The sequence below is a fragment of the Heterocephalus glaber genome, unplaced genomic scaffold, assembly GCF_053883595.1.
Source record: "Heterocephalus glaber isolate CG9 unplaced genomic scaffold, H.glaber_assembly_v1.0 deba00001719, whole genome shotgun sequence".
NCBI lineage: Eukaryota > Metazoa > Chordata > Mammalia > Rodentia > Bathyergidae > Heterocephalus > Heterocephalus glaber.
The window spans coordinates 1,273,079-1,291,045 of NW_028258432.1; the positions used below are offsets into that span (position 1 = coordinate 1,273,079).

General features: G+C 43.5%; 2 protein-coding genes and 1 non-coding gene across 8 annotated transcripts in view; 1 reads left to right on the forward strand and 2 right to left on the reverse strand.

Moving 5' to 3' along the window:
* Positions 1-5,842, reverse strand: part of Cpap (centrosome assembly and centriole elongation protein) — an 81,060-nt gene extending 75,218 nt beyond the window's left edge. The window contains exon 1 of one of the 5 annotated variants that reach the window (XM_021236391.2): positions 5,538-5,842. The gene's annotated coding sequence lies outside the window, so the exon portion shown is untranslated. The remainder of the gene's footprint in view (positions 1-5,537) is intronic. The other 4 variants (XM_021236390.2, XM_021236389.2, XM_021236393.2 and 1 more) reach the window with 4 other exon arrangements.
* LOC147821725 (U4 spliceosomal RNA) lies at positions 3,365-3,504 on the reverse strand. The gene has a single exon (XR_015446641.1). It is a non-coding gene; the product is annotated as a U4 spliceosomal RNA (small nuclear RNA).
* A 4,640-nt stretch (positions 5,843-10,482) lies between the features above and the next one.
* Parp4 (poly(ADP-ribose) polymerase family member 4) overlaps positions 10,483-17,967 on the forward strand; it is a 105,739-nt gene continuing 98,254 nt past the window's right edge. The window contains exons 1-3 of one of the 2 annotated variants that reach the window (XM_004854895.4): positions 10,483-10,638; positions 14,190-14,322; positions 17,195-17,396. In XM_004854895.4, coding sequence (XP_004854952.1) covers positions 14,191-14,322; positions 17,195-17,396 — 334 coding nt within the window. In that variant the 5' untranslated portion in view covers positions 10,483-10,638; position 14,190. The remainder of the gene's footprint in view (positions 10,639-14,189; positions 14,323-17,194; positions 17,397-17,967) is intronic. The other variant, XM_021236388.2, reaches the window with a different exon arrangement.

Consider the following 17,967-nt stretch of genomic DNA (forward strand, 5'->3'; position numbering starts at 1 on the left):
CTGAAAGCATCACAATCCTGGAGTTCAAGTTGTATTATACGTAAACATCTTTTTTTTTTTTTTTTTGTACCTGGGATCAAACTTGGGACCTTGAGCTTCCGAGGCAGGCAAGGTCTTTCAAGTTGTATTATAAAGATAAAGTGATAAAAATAACATGGTACTGGGTTGGGAATTTAGGTCAGTGGTCCCACCGCCTGCCTCCCAAGCCCAAGGTCCCTAGTTCAATCCCCAGTACCCAAAACAATAAAAATAAAAATAACATGGTAGTGGCACAAAAACAGACATATACATCAATGCAACACAACAGAGGATCAGAAACAATCCTCTGACATTCAACTATTCTTTTTTTTTTGGTACCAGGGATCAAACTCAGGTCCTTGCGCTTGCACAGCAGGCAGCGAAACCACTGAGCTAAATCCCCGGCCCTCAACTATTCTATCTTTGACAAAGGGCCAAAAAATATACACCAGAGGAAAGATAGCCTCTTTAACAACTACTGCAGTGCAAACTGCCTTTCCACATACAAAAGATTGAATCTAGACTCATATATTTCACCATGTACTGAACTAAAATCGTAGCTGGCTGGATGTGGGGGCTCATAACTGAAATCCTAGCACTCAGGAGGCTGAGGAAGAAGGAACGCCTCAAGTTCAAGGCCAGCCTGGGCTAGCTACATAGTGACTTCAAGGCCAGCCTAAACCACATGGCAAGATCCTGTCTCAAAAAATCAAAAATAAATATAGTAATTAACTAAATAAAATCAAAATAGGTCAGTGTGGTATTTATACATAATGGAGTACTACTTTTCCATAAAGAATGATGTGAGTCACTTATTAGAAAATTGATGCACCTTGAGAGCATAATGTTAAGTGAAATAAATCAAACACACAAGCTTAAATATTGGTTTCTCTCACAGTATACGAATGAGAAACCCAAAATACAAACAAAGAACAAAATAAAAACAGATAGGTGTTAGGTATTCCAAAGCCCCGACTGAATAAGCTCCCTCCCCCTTCTCCCTGTCCTCCTCCCTAAGGGCGAACAGGGACTTTCTACCTCCTGGAGCTTGTCACTTCATCCCACCAAATGTTCCCTTAAATTAGGGACCTGCTGGAGCTTGTCACTCTGTCCCACCAAATGTCCCCCGCAAGTCAGGGACTTCCTGGAGCTTGTCACCTCCTGGAGCCTGCTTCTCCATCCCCCAGCCAGAATTTGTTGCTATATGCCCTAACCGCAATCACCCACCTCCATCAAGGGACTACGTGCTGTCCCACAGGCAAACACCCCATATAAGCTTCCAGCTCAGCTCATGCAACAGCTGTTCTCCATCGTGTGAGTCAGTCCTGGCAGGCTGCAGACTGCTGCCCCAATACAGTCTGCTTGAACATATGTGTGCCCCTTCCTTTCGGTGACCCTTTCAATAGGAGGTAGGGAGACAGATCTTTTTCAAGTGGGAAGGAGATCAAAAGATGGAGAGAAAGGGCCGGGGATTTTCGGTTATTTTTTTTTTTGGTACCAGGGATCGAACTCAGATCCTTGTGCTTCCGCCGCCTGCCTTGCAAGTGAAAGGTCCCGAGTTCGATCCCAGGTACCAAAAAGAAAAAACAAATTTTTGGGGCCAGGGATTTAGCTCAGTGGTTCCGGTGCCTGCCTCACAAGCGCAAGGTCCCAAGTTCAATCCCCAGTACCAAAAAAACAAAAACAAAAGTAAAAGATGGAGGGAGAAGGAAAGGGAAGGGAATGAAAAAAGAATCAAGATGTGGTATGCACATGAACCAACTACCTACAAGGCATGTAATCATTATATACTATAAACATGTGCTAATAAAAAATAAAAACCTGAAAAAGATTTTTTTAAGGCTGAGGCAGCAAGATCACCAAACAAGGTCAAGGACAGCCTGGGCTACACAGTGAGACCCAGTTTCAGAACACAAAAAATATAGCCAGCGATTTAGCTCAGTGGTTCTGCCACCTGCCCTGCAAGCGCAAGCACCCAAGTTCGATCCCTGGTACCAAAAAAAGAAAAAAAAACTGGGAATGAGAACACAAAAAATATCTTAAAAGGATTTTTTTAAATAAAAGATTACACAAGATATTTTACACAAAGTGAAAGCTCTTCAATTAAGTGACCAAACAATTGTCACAGACCCTTCTAAATCAATTGATTCAAAACTGAAAAACCTGCAAGATACTATTCTTTAGCTTTACACGAGTGGTGCAATATAGGAGACATTTACAAACTTAGATGCATTTTATGTCAAAGGTCATCTAAATCTGCAAAAATGTTACAAATTTTAGCCTCAAACAATTAAACATGTGACATAGTTTTTTGGGAGGAGGGCAGTGGTTTTTTAAGACACAGTCTATGTAGCCCAGGCTGGCCTCCAACTCAAAGTAATCCTCCTGCCTCAGCCTCCTTAATGCTGGCTGGGATTACAGGTGTGCACCACCAGTCAGTTTAGATGTTTTTAATACTCTGACTGAACTTCCAACTAAATATGAAAAAATTTTGTTTCTATCATGACAGATGTCATTATTCTAATAGGGTCAAAAATCCGGATTTAATGAAACTTTTTAAACAAAAAGTTGTGTTTCTCTTTTGTTGTTTCTTCCCACTGTATGACACACATTGAAAATAGCTGTGCTATTTCTGAAGCTGAATTCATGAATAGTATGGATAAAGTGGTTAAAATTTTTCAGTAAGTATGTACAAACGTTATGAATCACCAGTTTACAGAACTGTTGAAAAGAAGTAGAAGCTGGTGAATTGAGCTGGTGGCTCACACCTGCCGTAAGCCCAGCACTTGGGAGGCTGAGGGAGAGAATCACCTCGAGTTCAAGGCCAGCACGGGCTACACAGTGAGTTCGGAGCAACCTTGCAACACAAAGCGAGACTCTATCTCAAAAAAAAAAAAAAAAAAAGATGAACTTCTACGAATATTAGTTTTTTGCCATTGCTTCCTACTTTACTTGTGGAAGTGTTTACATAGGGTTACTGTACTGTTAATTCCAGCTCACAATTTTCTTGGAACAAAAGGAATGCTTGTCAATCAGTTAACAGACAAAAATGACAGCGTAATTTATGTTTTCTGATAGGATACTTTGAGATCCATAGCTATTTAGGCATTTTTTAAAATCTGCTCCTATTGGCAACAGTATGGATGAGTAATGAGTGAAAGTCAGACAAAATCACATATTGTAAGTTTCATGAAGTTTATGAAAAAGCAAAATAAATCTTCATAGAAATAAGAATGGTGGTTATCCAAGAAGATAGGCACTTGGTACCAACTGGGGAGGGGGTCCTGCCTTCAGAGTTTACACACTGGGGTATACATGTAAGATTATCACACTACTGGATAGCTGTTATTCTTAAATAGCAACTTTTGAAAATCCATTCTAAGCAAGGTTATTCTAATTGTTTTTAAGTTGAAAACCTTTTTCAATTAGCAATAATCACGCCTCAGATAAACCTCATTGGCTACGATACTGCCACCACACAAAGCTAAGTTGGAAACCTTTTTAAGGTAACAACTTTTTTTTTTTTTTGGTACCGGGGATTGAACTCGGGTCCTTATGCTTTCGGGGCAGGCAGCGGAACCATTGAGCTAAAGCCTCAGCCCAAAGTAACAACTTTTCATTGAAATCAACCAGGTAATCCTGATTAAATTTCAATGACCTTGCTAAATAATCTTCTGAAATCCAATTTTTTTTCAGTTTATTAGTATATATGTGCAGTATATGTTTTACATTCCTTGTGGAAAGTTGGTACTATAGATAACACAATTTTATTCTGTTTTTTAATCCCCTTTCCTTTCTCCCTCCTTCCCCCCGCCCTCCATTCATCCCTTGATCCCCTTTTCCTTTTTTGGGGGGACATGTTTGCAGTACATGTTTACATTCCTTGTGTGAAGTTGGTACATGTACATAACACATCCCAATTCACTTTTTCATCCTCTTTGCCTTCCCTCCCTCCATCTCTTTATCCCCTTCCCCTTTGAATAAATCTATCTCCCTACTTCCTATTATGTATCCTTTACTCTGCTTTTTATTTTTACTCTGGGTTTCTCACATAAGAGAAACCATGTGATATTTAAGCTTGTGTGACTGATTTATTTCACTTAACATTACGGTCTCAAGGTGCCATCTACTGAAGCCTAAATTTTAAAAGGAGATAAACTAAAAGGCCATTTTTTAACAATGGGCCGGGTGCAGTGGCACACACCTGTGATCCCAGCCCTGGCAGGCCGAGGAGGAGGATCAACTTGAGTTCAAGGCCAGACTGGGCTACAAAGTGAATTCAAGGCCAGTGTGAATTACATAGTGCAACCCTGTCTCAAAAAAAAAAAACCCTCAAAAATTAGCCACTAGACTGACCAGTGCAATATTGATGTGAGGCAGCATGCTAAAGTTACCTTTACTGTTTTTTTTTCTGTTTTTTTTTTTTTTTGGTACCAGGGATCGAACTCAGGACCTTGAGCTTGTGAGGCAGGCGAGGCACCACAGAGCTAAATCCCCGGCCCTATCTCTTTTTTAAAAATCTGTAATTTTCAGTTCAGTTTCATTAATGATCCTAAAAATATATTTAATGTCAGCATTAAGTATAAAAAGACCTGTATAAAATGGAAACGAAGTATATAAATAGAGAAGGGTGGAGGGGTGAAGGGTGCACAGGTAATGGGGAAAAAATAAGAACCAAGATAAATGTAAACGTACTGTATACCTAAAATGTACCAATAAAAGAATTTAATAAAGTTCTGTAGAGGAGAAAAAAAATAAAAAAATAAAAAGACCTGTATAGCACCTGAATCTGCTACTTATCACTGAAGACCTTGATAAAGCATAGATAGTAAAATGCCTTTTAGAAAGGACTAGCATGTGAACTCGGACTTCCCACATAGGGTATGAATACGTCAAACTCAAACAACAGTATGCATTAGACAAGATAAGTGTTTTTACTGTATACGAATATACTTCAAGAAAACTGTTTCTTAAAAAGCTGTTTTTTTGTTTTTCGTTCTGGTTTTTTGAGACAGGGCCTTACTATGTTGTTGAGGCCGGCCTGGAACTTTCAGGGATTCTTCTGTCTCAGCTTCTGGAGGGCTGGGATGAAGGTGGCATGCGCCACCACACCCGGCTATGAAAGCTGTCCGGTTTTGTTTTTAAATCTCAAAAGCCCCGAAGGGTGCTATGTGAACATTCTTTAAAGCAAGGGACTAGCCTGCCTAGAAGGAGCAAACTGGGCACAGACGACAAATTCCTGGCACTCCTCGGACTCCAGAGAGCAAGTCGCTGGACAGCTAGGGAATCTGCCCGACCTGAATACGCGAAACGCCACGGATCTACACGGCGCTTTCGCAGAGGATCCCTGAGGAGGTTAAGAGAGCAGGTCCGACGGAGGGAGCGAGGCTACCCTCCGCCCCTCGCGCCTCAGTCCCGAGAGCCGAGTCCCAGGCGCCTCAAGACCAAGAAGTCGCTTCCCCGCGCTTCGGGGACCCACAGGGCCGCGCCGCCCCGCGCCCGCACACCGCACTCCGTACCCGCTGAGCCGAGGTCCCGCCGCACAGCCCACCCTCTCAGGGGCGGGACTGCCAGTAACCAGCTCCTCAGCAACTCTCGCCCAGGAATTACCACTCCGCGAAGCCTCTACCGAGATTTCCACCTGAACAGGAGCCAGCGTCGCCTCTGCTTTCGCGAATCAGCCGCCACAATAAGCGCGGGGAAGGGAGCCCTGCCGCCTGGCAGGCTCCGCCCCCCCCATAGGCCCCACTCCCAGCAGGACTCTGTCCGGACGCCCTCCAGGGAAGTGTAGTTCCCGCTAGGCCCTCTGTGCTTGTGCACGAGCACCCTGGGCCCACAAAAACTACAACTCCCATGAGGTCACGCGACAGACGTTGCCTAGGGGATGGACGCTGCATCGCCTTCCGGCTGGGCGGGGCGCCAGGCTGCCTTGAGCGGGAGGCGCGGCGGGAGGGAATGGGTTTAGGAGAATCGCTTCCGTGGCGATGGACGACTTGGAGGGTGCTGGGAACGCCTAACGGAGGGCGGAGTCCGAGTGCCCGGCCGAACAGGGAACACAGATTCGAAACTAACCTGGAAAACAATTTTAGAGAGGTTTTGTTGTTGTTTTGATCCTTGCTTTGTGCTTTGGCTGGATTTGATTTATTAAAGACCCAGTTTTTTTAAAATGGGAGGGGAGAGCTGGCCACACTGCTTGATAAGGTCATTACCCTGTAAGAGATTACTCCAGCGCTCGGCGTTGTGGCGGCGCACGCCTGTGATCTCAGCACTCAGGAGGCTGTGGCAGGAGGATCACCACGAGTTCTAGGCCAGCCCGACCTATATAGTTTAAGGCCAGCTTGAACTACATAGTGAAACTCTATCTTTTAAAAAAAAAAAAAAAGTCCCAGCTACATGAGAGGCTGAGATGACATCGTATGAAGAGCTTGTAGTCTTCAGAGCTCAATTTTTCTGAAACTAGTCTCATTTGCAAAATCTGGATGTTCATAAACATAGCCACTTCACAGGATTGTCATGATAATTACATTAAAAGAAAAACTATCTGTAAACTTAGCACACTCTGCAACTCTTGACCATGTGGCTTCAACTACAGATGAAACTTACTATGTGCCAAAGCCCAGCTCTGCAGTTCATGTCACTGGCTGGGCCAGACACTGAATATCACTTCATTCTCAAACTGTTTGGTAATAGCTTTTTAAAATTTTTAACTGACACATATTAGTAATACATATTAATGGGGTGGAATATGATTTTTCAGTACACGTATATAATGGGTAATGATCAGAGTGATAGGTGCACCTGTGTCCTCTGACATCATTTCTTTGTGTTCAGAACATTAAAATCCTCTCTACTCACTATTTGAAATATCAGTTGTCAACCGTAGTTACTGTACTGTGCTACAGAACCTTAGAAGTTATTTCTCTTATCCAGCTGTACCCTTGTGCCCATTAACCATTGTCTTAGTTACCCTCCTTGTCAGTGGGAAATACACCTACTTTTGTGGAACTCAAGAGACCAAAGAAATCAGCTGGTGAAACAGGAGGATTTATTTACTTGTACACCGACTCAGCAGACTCATGTCCAAAGGCTAAGCCTCAAACATGCTGCCCAGGGGGTTGGTCTACCAGTGGCGTCTAACTTGGCGGTGGGCAGACAGAACAAAGGCAATTTGTCAAGCTGTGACAGCTTTGCAACTTAACATATCCCAGTGGCCTTTGTTGGGTAAAAATAAGATCTTATGAGAACACGATTACTACAATTTAAAGGAGGAGAGATTGTTTCTGGCTCCTGTTTCAGAAGTCCTTGCATGGTCAGCTGGCTCCAGGCGGAAGCAGCATGGTGGAAGGGCCTGGTGGAGGAAGGCTCCTCACCTCATGAGTGAGGTTGACAGGGGAGCAGGAAGGGAGACAAAGCCTCCCAGGTCTGGCTCTAGTTACCACCTCTTCTGACCAGACCCCAACTCCTAACAGCAACCCAGCTATAATCCCCCACAATCCAATCATCTTCCAAAATCCCCGCTATGAGCACAGGAGGCTCTTGAGAGACATCTGGATAAAATCATAACAATCATCCTCTCTCCACCCCCTCTCTCCCTTTAGCTATTGTTTAACATAGTTGGCCTAAGTATGATAGGTGGCTGGAGAGGTGGGAACCTTTTGTTTCTGGACTATTATGGTAGTGACTTCTCCGACAAAAGATGACAAAAGTGCAGGTCTGACACAGGACTGATCTCCAGTAACTCCAGGTTGGATAGATGCAGAGAAAGGGGCAAGTACCTGGCCCTGGGGCAAAGTCAGAAAAACCCCACAGCCCACTCTGCCTGTTTGAAGAGAGGGAAATCCTCACCAAGGTCCCAAATTCAGATTTCTAGAATATACTGTTGTTGGGGCATGAGACTGGCAGCAAAAGATCATGGCAACCTGTAAGTCCACCCACAAAAAGATTATCACCTCTACCACAATCTAAGACGCCCAACCTTCAGTGTTCGGTGTACGACAAAGGAGAATTCTGGCCTTAATCTTTGCTATGACAACACCAAGCAATGCCATTACAGTTGACATATATGTAGTTTTACTTTCTTCTTAAAAACAACAATAATTGGGCCAGGCACGGTGGTGCACACCTGTAATCTCAGCACTTGGGAGGCTGAAGTAGGAGGATTGCCCCAAGTTCAAGGCCAGCCTGAACTACATTAAAAGACCCTGTCTCAAAAAAAAAAGAAAGAAAGAAAGAAAAGAATTTACTTTTTAAAAACATTTTTTGTTTTGTTTTTTGTTTTTGAGACAGGATCTCACTATGTAGTTAAGGCTGCCTTGAACTCACTGTGGAGCTCAGGCTGACCTCAAACTCATGGTGATCCTCTTGCCTCCTGCCTCCACCACACGTGGCTTTTTACATATTTTTAAAGGTGCATACTTTCCACAAATATGAAAATTGTCAGTGATTTGCACATTCTAAAATTACATCAACTACAAGGAGTAGAGCTGTTCAAAAATCTTTCAGATTTGTTCAGCTTATTCTTTAAAATATTATTGTGTGGGCTGGGGATTTAGCTTGGTGGTTCCAGTGCCTGCCTCGCAAGCACAAGGTCCCGAGTTCGATTCCCAGTACCTAAATAAATAAATAAATAAAAACATTATTGAGTGAAAATAAAGTGGTTTTGAGGTTGAGGCTCATACTTTGAATGTCTGGCAAAATTCGGTGATGCCATCTGATTCTGGGCTTTTTATTCTGGATGATTTTTGATTACTGATTGTATTTCTTTATTTACATATCTATAAAGATTTTCCATTTTTCCTTAAGTTATTTGTGTATTCCTGGCAATTTGTTCACTTCATCTAGGTTATCTAATTTATGGATACAAAACTATTAGGCAGGCGTGGTGGTGCATGCCTGTCTTCCAGCAGTCAGGAGACTGAGACAGGAGTCTTGCCAAGAGTTCAAGGCCAGCCTGGGCTACATAGTGAAATCCTGTCTCAAAAAACAAAAGAAAAGAAAAGAAAAGAAAAAATTGTTCATGGAGGATTCTCTTATAAGCTTTACTATTTCTGAAGGTCAGTAGTGTTGAGACGGGAGATAGGCCTGTCTTAGGCTGGCTGGGAAGAGATATATGGCAGGATCCCAGGATCTACACAGCACTCTCTCTCAGGACCCTGTATTCAGAAGTTCTCATGGGTTCCCTCAAGGTGTGAATGGCAAAAAAGGACCCAGATGCCAAGAAGACTGCAATATGCGTCCCTTTCAGAGTAGCCCACCTGCGTCTCTCAGGTCCAGAGTGTCCTTTTAGTTTTGCTTTTAATTTCTCCTCTCTTTTTGTTTTTCTCCCAAGTTTGCTCTGCAGAGCCAGTTTCTCCCTTACTCTCCACCCATACTTTTTCAAATAAACTTTGGCACTTTTCAGCTTGTCTTGTTCCATGTTTGTCTTAGTGGAGAAGGACCTGATAATGTTTATGAGCCATTCCTAACAGGAGGCTGCCTGATAACAGTGTCCCTACTTTCTTTCCTGACTTTAATAATTTGCCCCCTCCTCTCTTTCTCTCTCCCCGTCCCCCAAAATAAGTTTTGTCAATTTTGTTGACCTTTCTCCAAAAATCTACTTTTGGTTTCATTGTATGTTTTAGACAAGGTCTCCCTATGGGTTTCCTTTTTTTTTTTTTTGGTACCGGGGATCGAACTCGGGTCCTTGCCCTTGCGCAGCAGGTGTCAAAACCACTGAGCTAAATCCCCAGCAGGTCTCCCTATGTTGCTCAGTCTGGCCCTGAACTCCTGGCTCAGCCATCCTCCCGCCCCCAGCTTTCTGAGCAACTGGAACCACAGGCACATGCCACTATTGTTTTACATTATAGTTTTACATTCTATATTTCATTTATTTCTGCTCTAATTATTATTTCTTCCTTCTAACCTTGGATTAATTTGCTTTCTCAAACGCTAGGCAAGCACTGACCTACAGCCCCACCTTTTTTTTTTTTTTTGGGGTCAGAACCTCACTAAATTGCCCAGGCTGGCCATGAATTTTTTGTCCTCCTGCCTCAGCTTCTGAGGAAGCTGGCATTATAGGCACGTATAGCAGGCCTGGCTGGGCTCTTCTTATATATATATAGGCATTTAAGGCTATAAATTTCCCTCTAAGCATTTATGCTGCATCTCATGGTTTAGTATGTTATATTTTTCACCATCTCAAAATATTTTCTAATTTCTCTGGTGATTTCTTCTTTGACCCAAGTGTGTAATTTCCACTTTTTTTTTTCTTTTTTGCAGTACCAAGGATCGAACTCAGGACCTTGCACTTGCTAGGCAGGCGCCGGAACCACTGAACTAAATCCCTGGCCCATCATCCTTCTATTTCTTATTTAAACCACAGCACCCTCTACCCACTTCTCCCACACTTGAACTTTGGATTTCTCCCCACGGGAAAACTCCAGCGGGCTCCGACTCCCCGGCAGCGGGGCCTGGTTCTGGCCAGTTAGGTCCCGGGAACGACCCGGGCGTGGCTACCAGAGGCCCCGCCCCGCCCCGCAAGCCCCACCCAATCTCTTCGGGGAGAACCGGAGTCCAACACGGAAGCGCCCGAGCGGGGAGCGGGGTCTTCAGCTGCGGACGTGCCGCGGGACCTTCTGGCAGGTGCGTGGGCCCCGTGGCCTCTAGGTCGCGCCAGTCCAGCCGGGGCAGCTGGGTGCGCGAGGCGGGGTCGACTGGGCCCGGGGCCGCGGGCGGGGACCGGACAGGTGGGGAGGTCTGTAGTGGGACGCGAGGCCTGGGCTGGAGGTCACGGGCACGGTCGGAACCCCGTGAGGGCCGCGTAGGGAGGGGTGTCGGTGCCGTGGTGAAGGCTGCTGTGCCAGGACCTCTGACGCTGGGACCCGAGCCTGGCTTCCGGGAGACGCCAGCCGGGGAGCCTGGCCGAGCCCCAGGCTGACGGACGTCGGGGAGCAGAGCGTCCCGGCCCCTCCCCTGCCCGTCAGCGCTCCTGTGCCCGAAGGGAGGGAGAGGGAGTCGGAGCTGGCAAACCCGAGCAGGCCGCGCCTTGGAGTCTGGAGGTTGGAAACCAGGGCCCGGCTTGAAACTTACCACAACTCCACGAGGAGCCAGCCCGGCGCGGCGTAGTGGCGCTCTTCTGTAGTCAGTCCCAGCACTTGTAAGGCTGAGGCAGGAGGATCGCTGCGAGTTCGAGGCCAGCCTTTGCTACATAGCGAGATCCTGTATTTAAGAAAAGAATGGGTAGAGGAATATAGTAAATCTTTGCTAGGTATATTTATCACAATTTTTTTTTTTTTTTTGGTACCGGGGATCGAACTCGGGTCCTTGCGCTTGCGCAGCAGGTGGCAAAACCACTGAGCTAACCCCCCGGCCCTATCACAATTTTTTTTAAAGATGGAAAAATATTTATACTCATTGATTCAGTAATTCCACTTCTTGCCACATTTTCTAAGGAAACATGACAGATTTGGCCCAAAATATATGTGCAAACATTTCCCTCAAAGTGTCATTAAAATAGTGAACAATTTTTGTCAGGATCATTTACATAATTTGGGGGAAAAATAATTTCACAATTAAATTATGATTAGGCTTAGTCTTTTTGCCTACAGGCTGGCTACGACAAGCCAAAGCATAACTCCATTTTTGCCTCTGGTCACAGCTGAGACCTCAATTGTCCTGTGATGCTGTGATACTCAAGGGCAAGATTACATTAGCTAAAGACATCCTGGTTCCTTGAAAACAGAGTAGTGAGAGGGCCTGGGATTTAGCTCAGTGGTTCTGCCACCTGCCTTGAAAGTGCAAGGTCCTGAGTTCAAACCCCAGTACCAAAGAAACAAAAAACTGAGCAGTAAGAGAAGGGTTTTGTGGAGGCACACAAATTCCTTATTAGTTTAACTCATCCCACCTACTAATGTAAGAATGTTCTCCTTCAGCCCTCATCAACATAAAAACCTCATGACCTAAGATCCACATGGACATAGGATTACAGGCACCCCCTGAGTCACCCGATACTCCCTCCAATTATTGTGTCTACCCAATAAATAATGGCTAGCTTGGAGGCTCTTTAACTTTGCCCACTCCGAGGCACTGACCTCCCAGCCCCCATATACTTTGAAGTTACACATCTTTCTTGTCTTTTTTTTTTCTTTAGCCCTCGCCATCCCCTGTTTCTAGGCGGATTGATCACCCTCTGATAAATTTTAAATAACCAAGCATCCAGTGACTTTAGATAGAATGAAAGAAACACAGAGTTTATGTAGCCACTACAGATACTTGCAAAAGCGATTTAGTTGTTTGTTTTTTCTTGTTTTTGGTACCAGGGATTGAACTCAGGACCTTGCACTTGCGAGTCAGGCACCGTGCCACTGAGCTACATCCCTGGCCCAAAAAAGCTATTTAGTGACGTGAGAAATACTCATTAAAGGTTAAGTAAGAGAGTATGGCTATAAAATTAAATTGCATAGGGATGGGGTGTAACTCTGGTGCAGCCCTAGGGCCTTGGTATTGCTTCCTGTATTGGGAGCCTCTGGGAATGGGTGCCACCGCCTGTCACCTGGAAGTCACAGGGCCTGGGTAGGGTGGGGACACTTATCTGGCATTGCATGCCCAGGGCAGGGGAAAGAGGAGCAGTCTTGCATTTACACTGGTTTGGAGCTAGGACCTTCATCAGGAGGCAGTTTACCCTGGGGACCTGGACAGACCTGACTTCTGTGGTGGCGCACACCTTTAGCCCCAGCACTCTGAGAGGCTGAGCAAGGAGGACCCCAAGTTCAAGCCCATCCTGGGCAATTTAGAGACTTACCCAAGATCATCTCAAAAACAAAAACGACAACTACTGGGAATTAAATTCAGCACCTTACCATTTATTAGTTTACTGTTAAATAGAATTTTCAATCTAAAGTAGTATGCTTTACCCTTCTTTTGTTGTTGTTTGAGGTGTCCGGGAAGGAACCCATTGCCTCCCACAAGCTAGGCAGATGCTCTTATCACTGAGCTACGCCCTGAGCCCTGCTTATTTTTTCTTATTTTTCTTGCTTATTTTTTATTTTATTTTATTTATTAATTTTTTTTAAAATTTTTTTCCGGTACTGGGGATTGAACTCAGGACCTTGGGCTTGCAAGGCAGGCACAGTGCCACTGAGCTAAATCCTCAGCCCTCTTGCTTATTTTTTATATGTGACAGTGTATGGCAGTGAAAGAATTAAATGAACCTCAGATGCATCAATGTATATGTATTTAAGTGTGTGTGCAACATATATTTCAGTTAAACATTAGTTGTATGTTTTTATTAATAATTGTGCAGATTTTCTCCAGAATGGCTTAACAGAAACCCGTATAACAATTGAATCTCTTTGAGGCAGTCTTTTTCTTTTTTCAGTATCAGGGATTGAATCCAAGGCATCCCATATGCCAGGGAAGCATAATACCCTACATCTCTATCCATTAAGGAGTCTCTTTGAATTCATAAAATAATTATCTGTAAAAATCCATGCTTCACTATTACATAGTATTAACTTTTACTTTAGAAATAAATGCTTTGGGCTGGGGATTTAGCTCAGTGGTTCCACCGCCTGCCTCAAAAGCACAAGGTCCCGAGTTCGATCCCCAGTACCAAAAATAAAAAAAGAAATAAATGCTTCTTGGGCCGGGGATGTAGCTCAGTTGCACGTGCCCTGAGTTCGATTCCTGGTACCGGAAAAGAAAAAAAAATGTTTCTTGAACCACACACCTAATGTGTAACTGAGGTTTGTCTCCTCTTCATCAAGACATACATTATGAGGTTGTACAAAGGGTTTGATTTTTACTTCATAATAACCATAAAAGCCAGAAATGACTCTAAAACCAGTACGCATACTACAAGCTAGGATAGTGTTCAGTTTTTGTAATTATAACATGATTGTAATTTTGGTTTTTGGTTTTAGTTTTTTGAGACAGGGTCTTTCAATGTAGTCCAAGCTGCCCTTGAGCTCACTATGTAGCCCAGGCGGGGCTCAAACTCGAGGCAGTCCTCCTGCCTCAGCCTCCTGAGTGTTGGGATTACAGGTGTGCACCACCATGCCTGGCTGTAGTATCTTTTTTTCTTAAATGCCCAATTTTCCCCCAGTTTGCTTGTAGAAAGAATCTAAATTCATTGTTAACTGTGTTCACTGAAAAGTGATTTCCTTAAAAACTGTGACTTAAAACTTTTCTTTCAGGATGACTGTGGGAATCTTTGCAAATTGTACCTTCTGTTTGAGAGTTAAGTACTTACCTCATCAGCAGAAGAAAAAGCTGCAAACCAACATTAAGGAGAATGGTGGAAAAATTTCCTTTTCGTTAAATCCTCAGGTATTTCCAAATCTCATATGGTAAGCATGGTGTAATTGGGGAGTGCAGGTCATGGTTAGAGGAGTAAGCAGAGGAGATCCGTAATGCTTGAAAGTGTGAGAAGACAGGAGAAACTACCATCCCCACTGAGCAGTGGTTGAGAAGAGACAGCAGAGGGCCATCTGCAGACCTTCTTTGTCTGGGAGCTCTGGGACAATTCCACACACTCTGGATCTGAGTACAGACAAAGCTGTAAATTGAATTTCAGTCCAGCCAACTCTGTTTTCGAAGGAAGAAATTCATAGTCCACAGCATTTGCGAAACACACTATAGTCACCAGTAGATCACTGCTGAAAGGACACCTGGGAATGTGGCTCCTGGGGCAGAAGGAAAGTATGCAATATAAATTGATTTTTGTGATATACCCTGGCTGTTTGTCTTATTTGTGTAAGGGCTGAAGGAAGCAACTTCCATCTCCTGAACTGTAGGCCCAAGAGTTTAAGATATAGAAGTTCACAGCTGGATGAAACTTTGGAAATAATTGAGGTTAATCTCTTTATAAACCACTTCATTGTAAAAAAAATAACAACTGAGGTCCAGAGGCACTTGGTTCCAGGCGTGCCTGCCCCTCCCTTTGCTCTTCCTCTTCCTCAGTTGATGTAAGATGGCACTCACCCAGCCTGCCCTTCCCTGTACAGCCCTGGTGTGGCTGCAGTGAGCCTCCTCTGTTCCGGAAGTGAATCTCACAAATGGGATGTCCTGTTACCTGCGGTGTAGGCAGAGTTGTGTGTGCTTCCCTCAAATGGCTCCCCTCACTCACCTGCCTCACCATTGTGTGGGTAGATGGATAATCCACACCTGTTCTACCTTCTCAGCTGGTCGTTTGGGTGAAGAACAGGCTAACACAGTCTCTCCTTTTTAGAAACTCTCACATACTATGTGTGCAATATTTCACAAGTTTCTTTGCCAATGTATGTAGCTTCTTGAAAAGTGCATGCAGTTATTATAAAGAAAGAGACACAACTGGCTGTGTTGGGGCAGGCCTGTAATCCCAGCTACTCAGGAAGTAGAGGCAAGAGGATGGCAAGTTCAAAGCCAACATGAGCAACTTCTTAAGACTTTGTTTTAAAAAAAGATGTATCCCACTGCCTGGCTCAAAAGCGCAAGGTCCCGAGTTCGATCCCCAGTACCCACTCAAAAAAAGAGGTATCCCTATAATATAAGGGTGAGGAATGAGCTCCAAGACAGACTCTGGATAGTGTGCTTCCATTTGTGCACGAAGTGTGTATTATCTGTGCAGAAAATAGCTCTAGAGAGATAGATGAGGAACAAATTATAAAAGAATCTCTGGGAAGACAAACCAGGAAAAATACTGGGAAAAAAGTTAGCACATCATTATTTTTATTTCACTTTTAACATATTCTAGGTCTGGGGATTTAGCTCAGTGGTTCCACCGCCTGCCTCGCAAGCACAAGGTCCCAAGTTCCATCCCCAGTACGAAAAAGAAGAAAGGAAACATATTCTAGAATGTACATGTACTATTCAGAACTAAAGTTACAAATAATTTAAAATAGAAAAGGATGGATACTCTTAACCTCTTTTTCCATTATTATTATTATTTTTTTTTGTACTGGGGATCGAATTCGGGACTTTGAGCTTGTGAGGCAGGCGCCAGAACCACTGAGCTGAATCCCCAGCCCCTCTTTTTCCATTCTTAAGGAAATAAGTGAACAGGGTATACAGGTGTACATCACAGCATTGTTCCAATAGTGAAAACTGGAAATAATCTCTGGAGTTGGTTAATCAGTTGTTATACATCCAAATCTGTAGTTGTTTTTTTTTTTTAACTTTTATTTCCATTTATTTTATGCCTAATTTATTCCCATGCCATAAGTTTTTGTTTCTTCAGTTTCTTCTGGGCTATCTTTTTCTTCTGTGCAACTTCCTCCTCTGGTTTAGGAACAATTTGTTCCTTTTCAGTAAGGATCATCTCAATATGGCAGGGGGAGCTCATGTATGGGTTAATCCGGCCATGAGCTCTGTAAGTACAGCGGCGCATCTTGGGTGCTTTGTTCACCTGGATATGTTCAATGACCAGAGAATCAACACCTAAACCCTTAAGTTCAGCATTACTCTCTGCATTTTTAAGCATGTGCAGCAAAAATTCAGCACTCTTTTTGGGCCACCAGCCCTGTGGCCAGCCCCACTGTTTGGCCTGGGCACACCTACCAACTCCACCATTGTAACGCCTGAGTGGGACACATTGTTTCTTTAACGTGACATCCTTCAGATACTTGGTGGCCTTTCTGATATACATAACCTGGATGGCCTGGGAAGTTTCACGGGTGTTCTTAAAGTGAACACGAAGATTTGAGCCTCTTGATATGCATGATTTTGTGGGGTTTTCTGGGTCAAGAGAGTATCGAACCATTTTCACAGGTCACCTCTGGCCACTTGCTTACAGGAAGAGCCAAATCTGTAGTCTTTAAAAACTGTTCACTTGTAGGCTGGGAGTGTAGCTTAGTGGTAGAGAGCACTGGCCCAGGATGTTCAAGGCCCTGGGTTCCACACTTAGCACTACAAAACAAACACACACACACACACACTACCCAACTCATTCTTACAATTTTTATGTAACTAGAAATTATATTACAAAGATTTTTTTTTTTTTTGGTACTAGGGATTGAACTCAGGACCTTGCACTTGCAAGGCAGGCAGCAGAACCACTGAGCTAAATCCCCAGCCCTAAAGGTTTTTAAAATCTGAGGAAAAATTATTGAAAACTATCTTAAAACAAGATTTTTAAAGGATGCAAAGTTGAGGATATTGTACAAATAATGTACTACTTAAATTTTGTTTTTACTGATGTGTAACAGATTGACTTTTTTCTTAGTGCACACATGTGATCTTAGATAATGCTGATGCCCTGAGTCAGTATCAACTGAACTACTTCCAAAAGAACCACATTCATACGGCAACTCCAGATTTCATATGGCAGTCTGTCAAAGAAAGGAAACTCTTGGATTTGAAGGATTATGATCCTGCTGAGTCACAAGACATTGTGCCACCTCCTGATCACAAGATGAGCTATTCTGGTAGGTGTGCATAGCTAGCCCTTGATGTACTGAACATGCTGCAGGGGATGTGTGGGCTTGTTGAAGATATTATAGACAAAAGTCCAAAAATACTACAGAAAGAATTGGGCTTCTTAATACCTCAGATTAAAATGGGAAGCAAAATAGTTAAGGAAAAAAGATCAATTTGAGAATAGAAATAAATTTCTTAATATCCAATCTAGTGAGATCCAGATTCAAAATGAGTACATAAGCATTAATAATCTTAGAAAACGTAATGTGTAATTTTAAATGGGAGGGGTAAAAACCTTTTTGTTGTATTTTGTTTTGTTTTGTTTGTTTCTGAGACAAGGTTTCGGTATTGTGCCACCACGCCAGGCTGACTGAGAATTTTGTGACCAACATTTAATTGCTGAAGAAGTTTCTTCCAGTGCCAGGGATTTAGCTCAGTGGTTTCACTGCCTGCTGCACAAGCACAAGGACCCAAGTTTGATCCCTGGTACCGAAAACAAAAAAAAAAAAGTAGTTTCTTCCATTCTTCCAAAAGTTGGTCTCCAAAATGTGTAAAAGATACTGGGAAATGGGAAGAAAG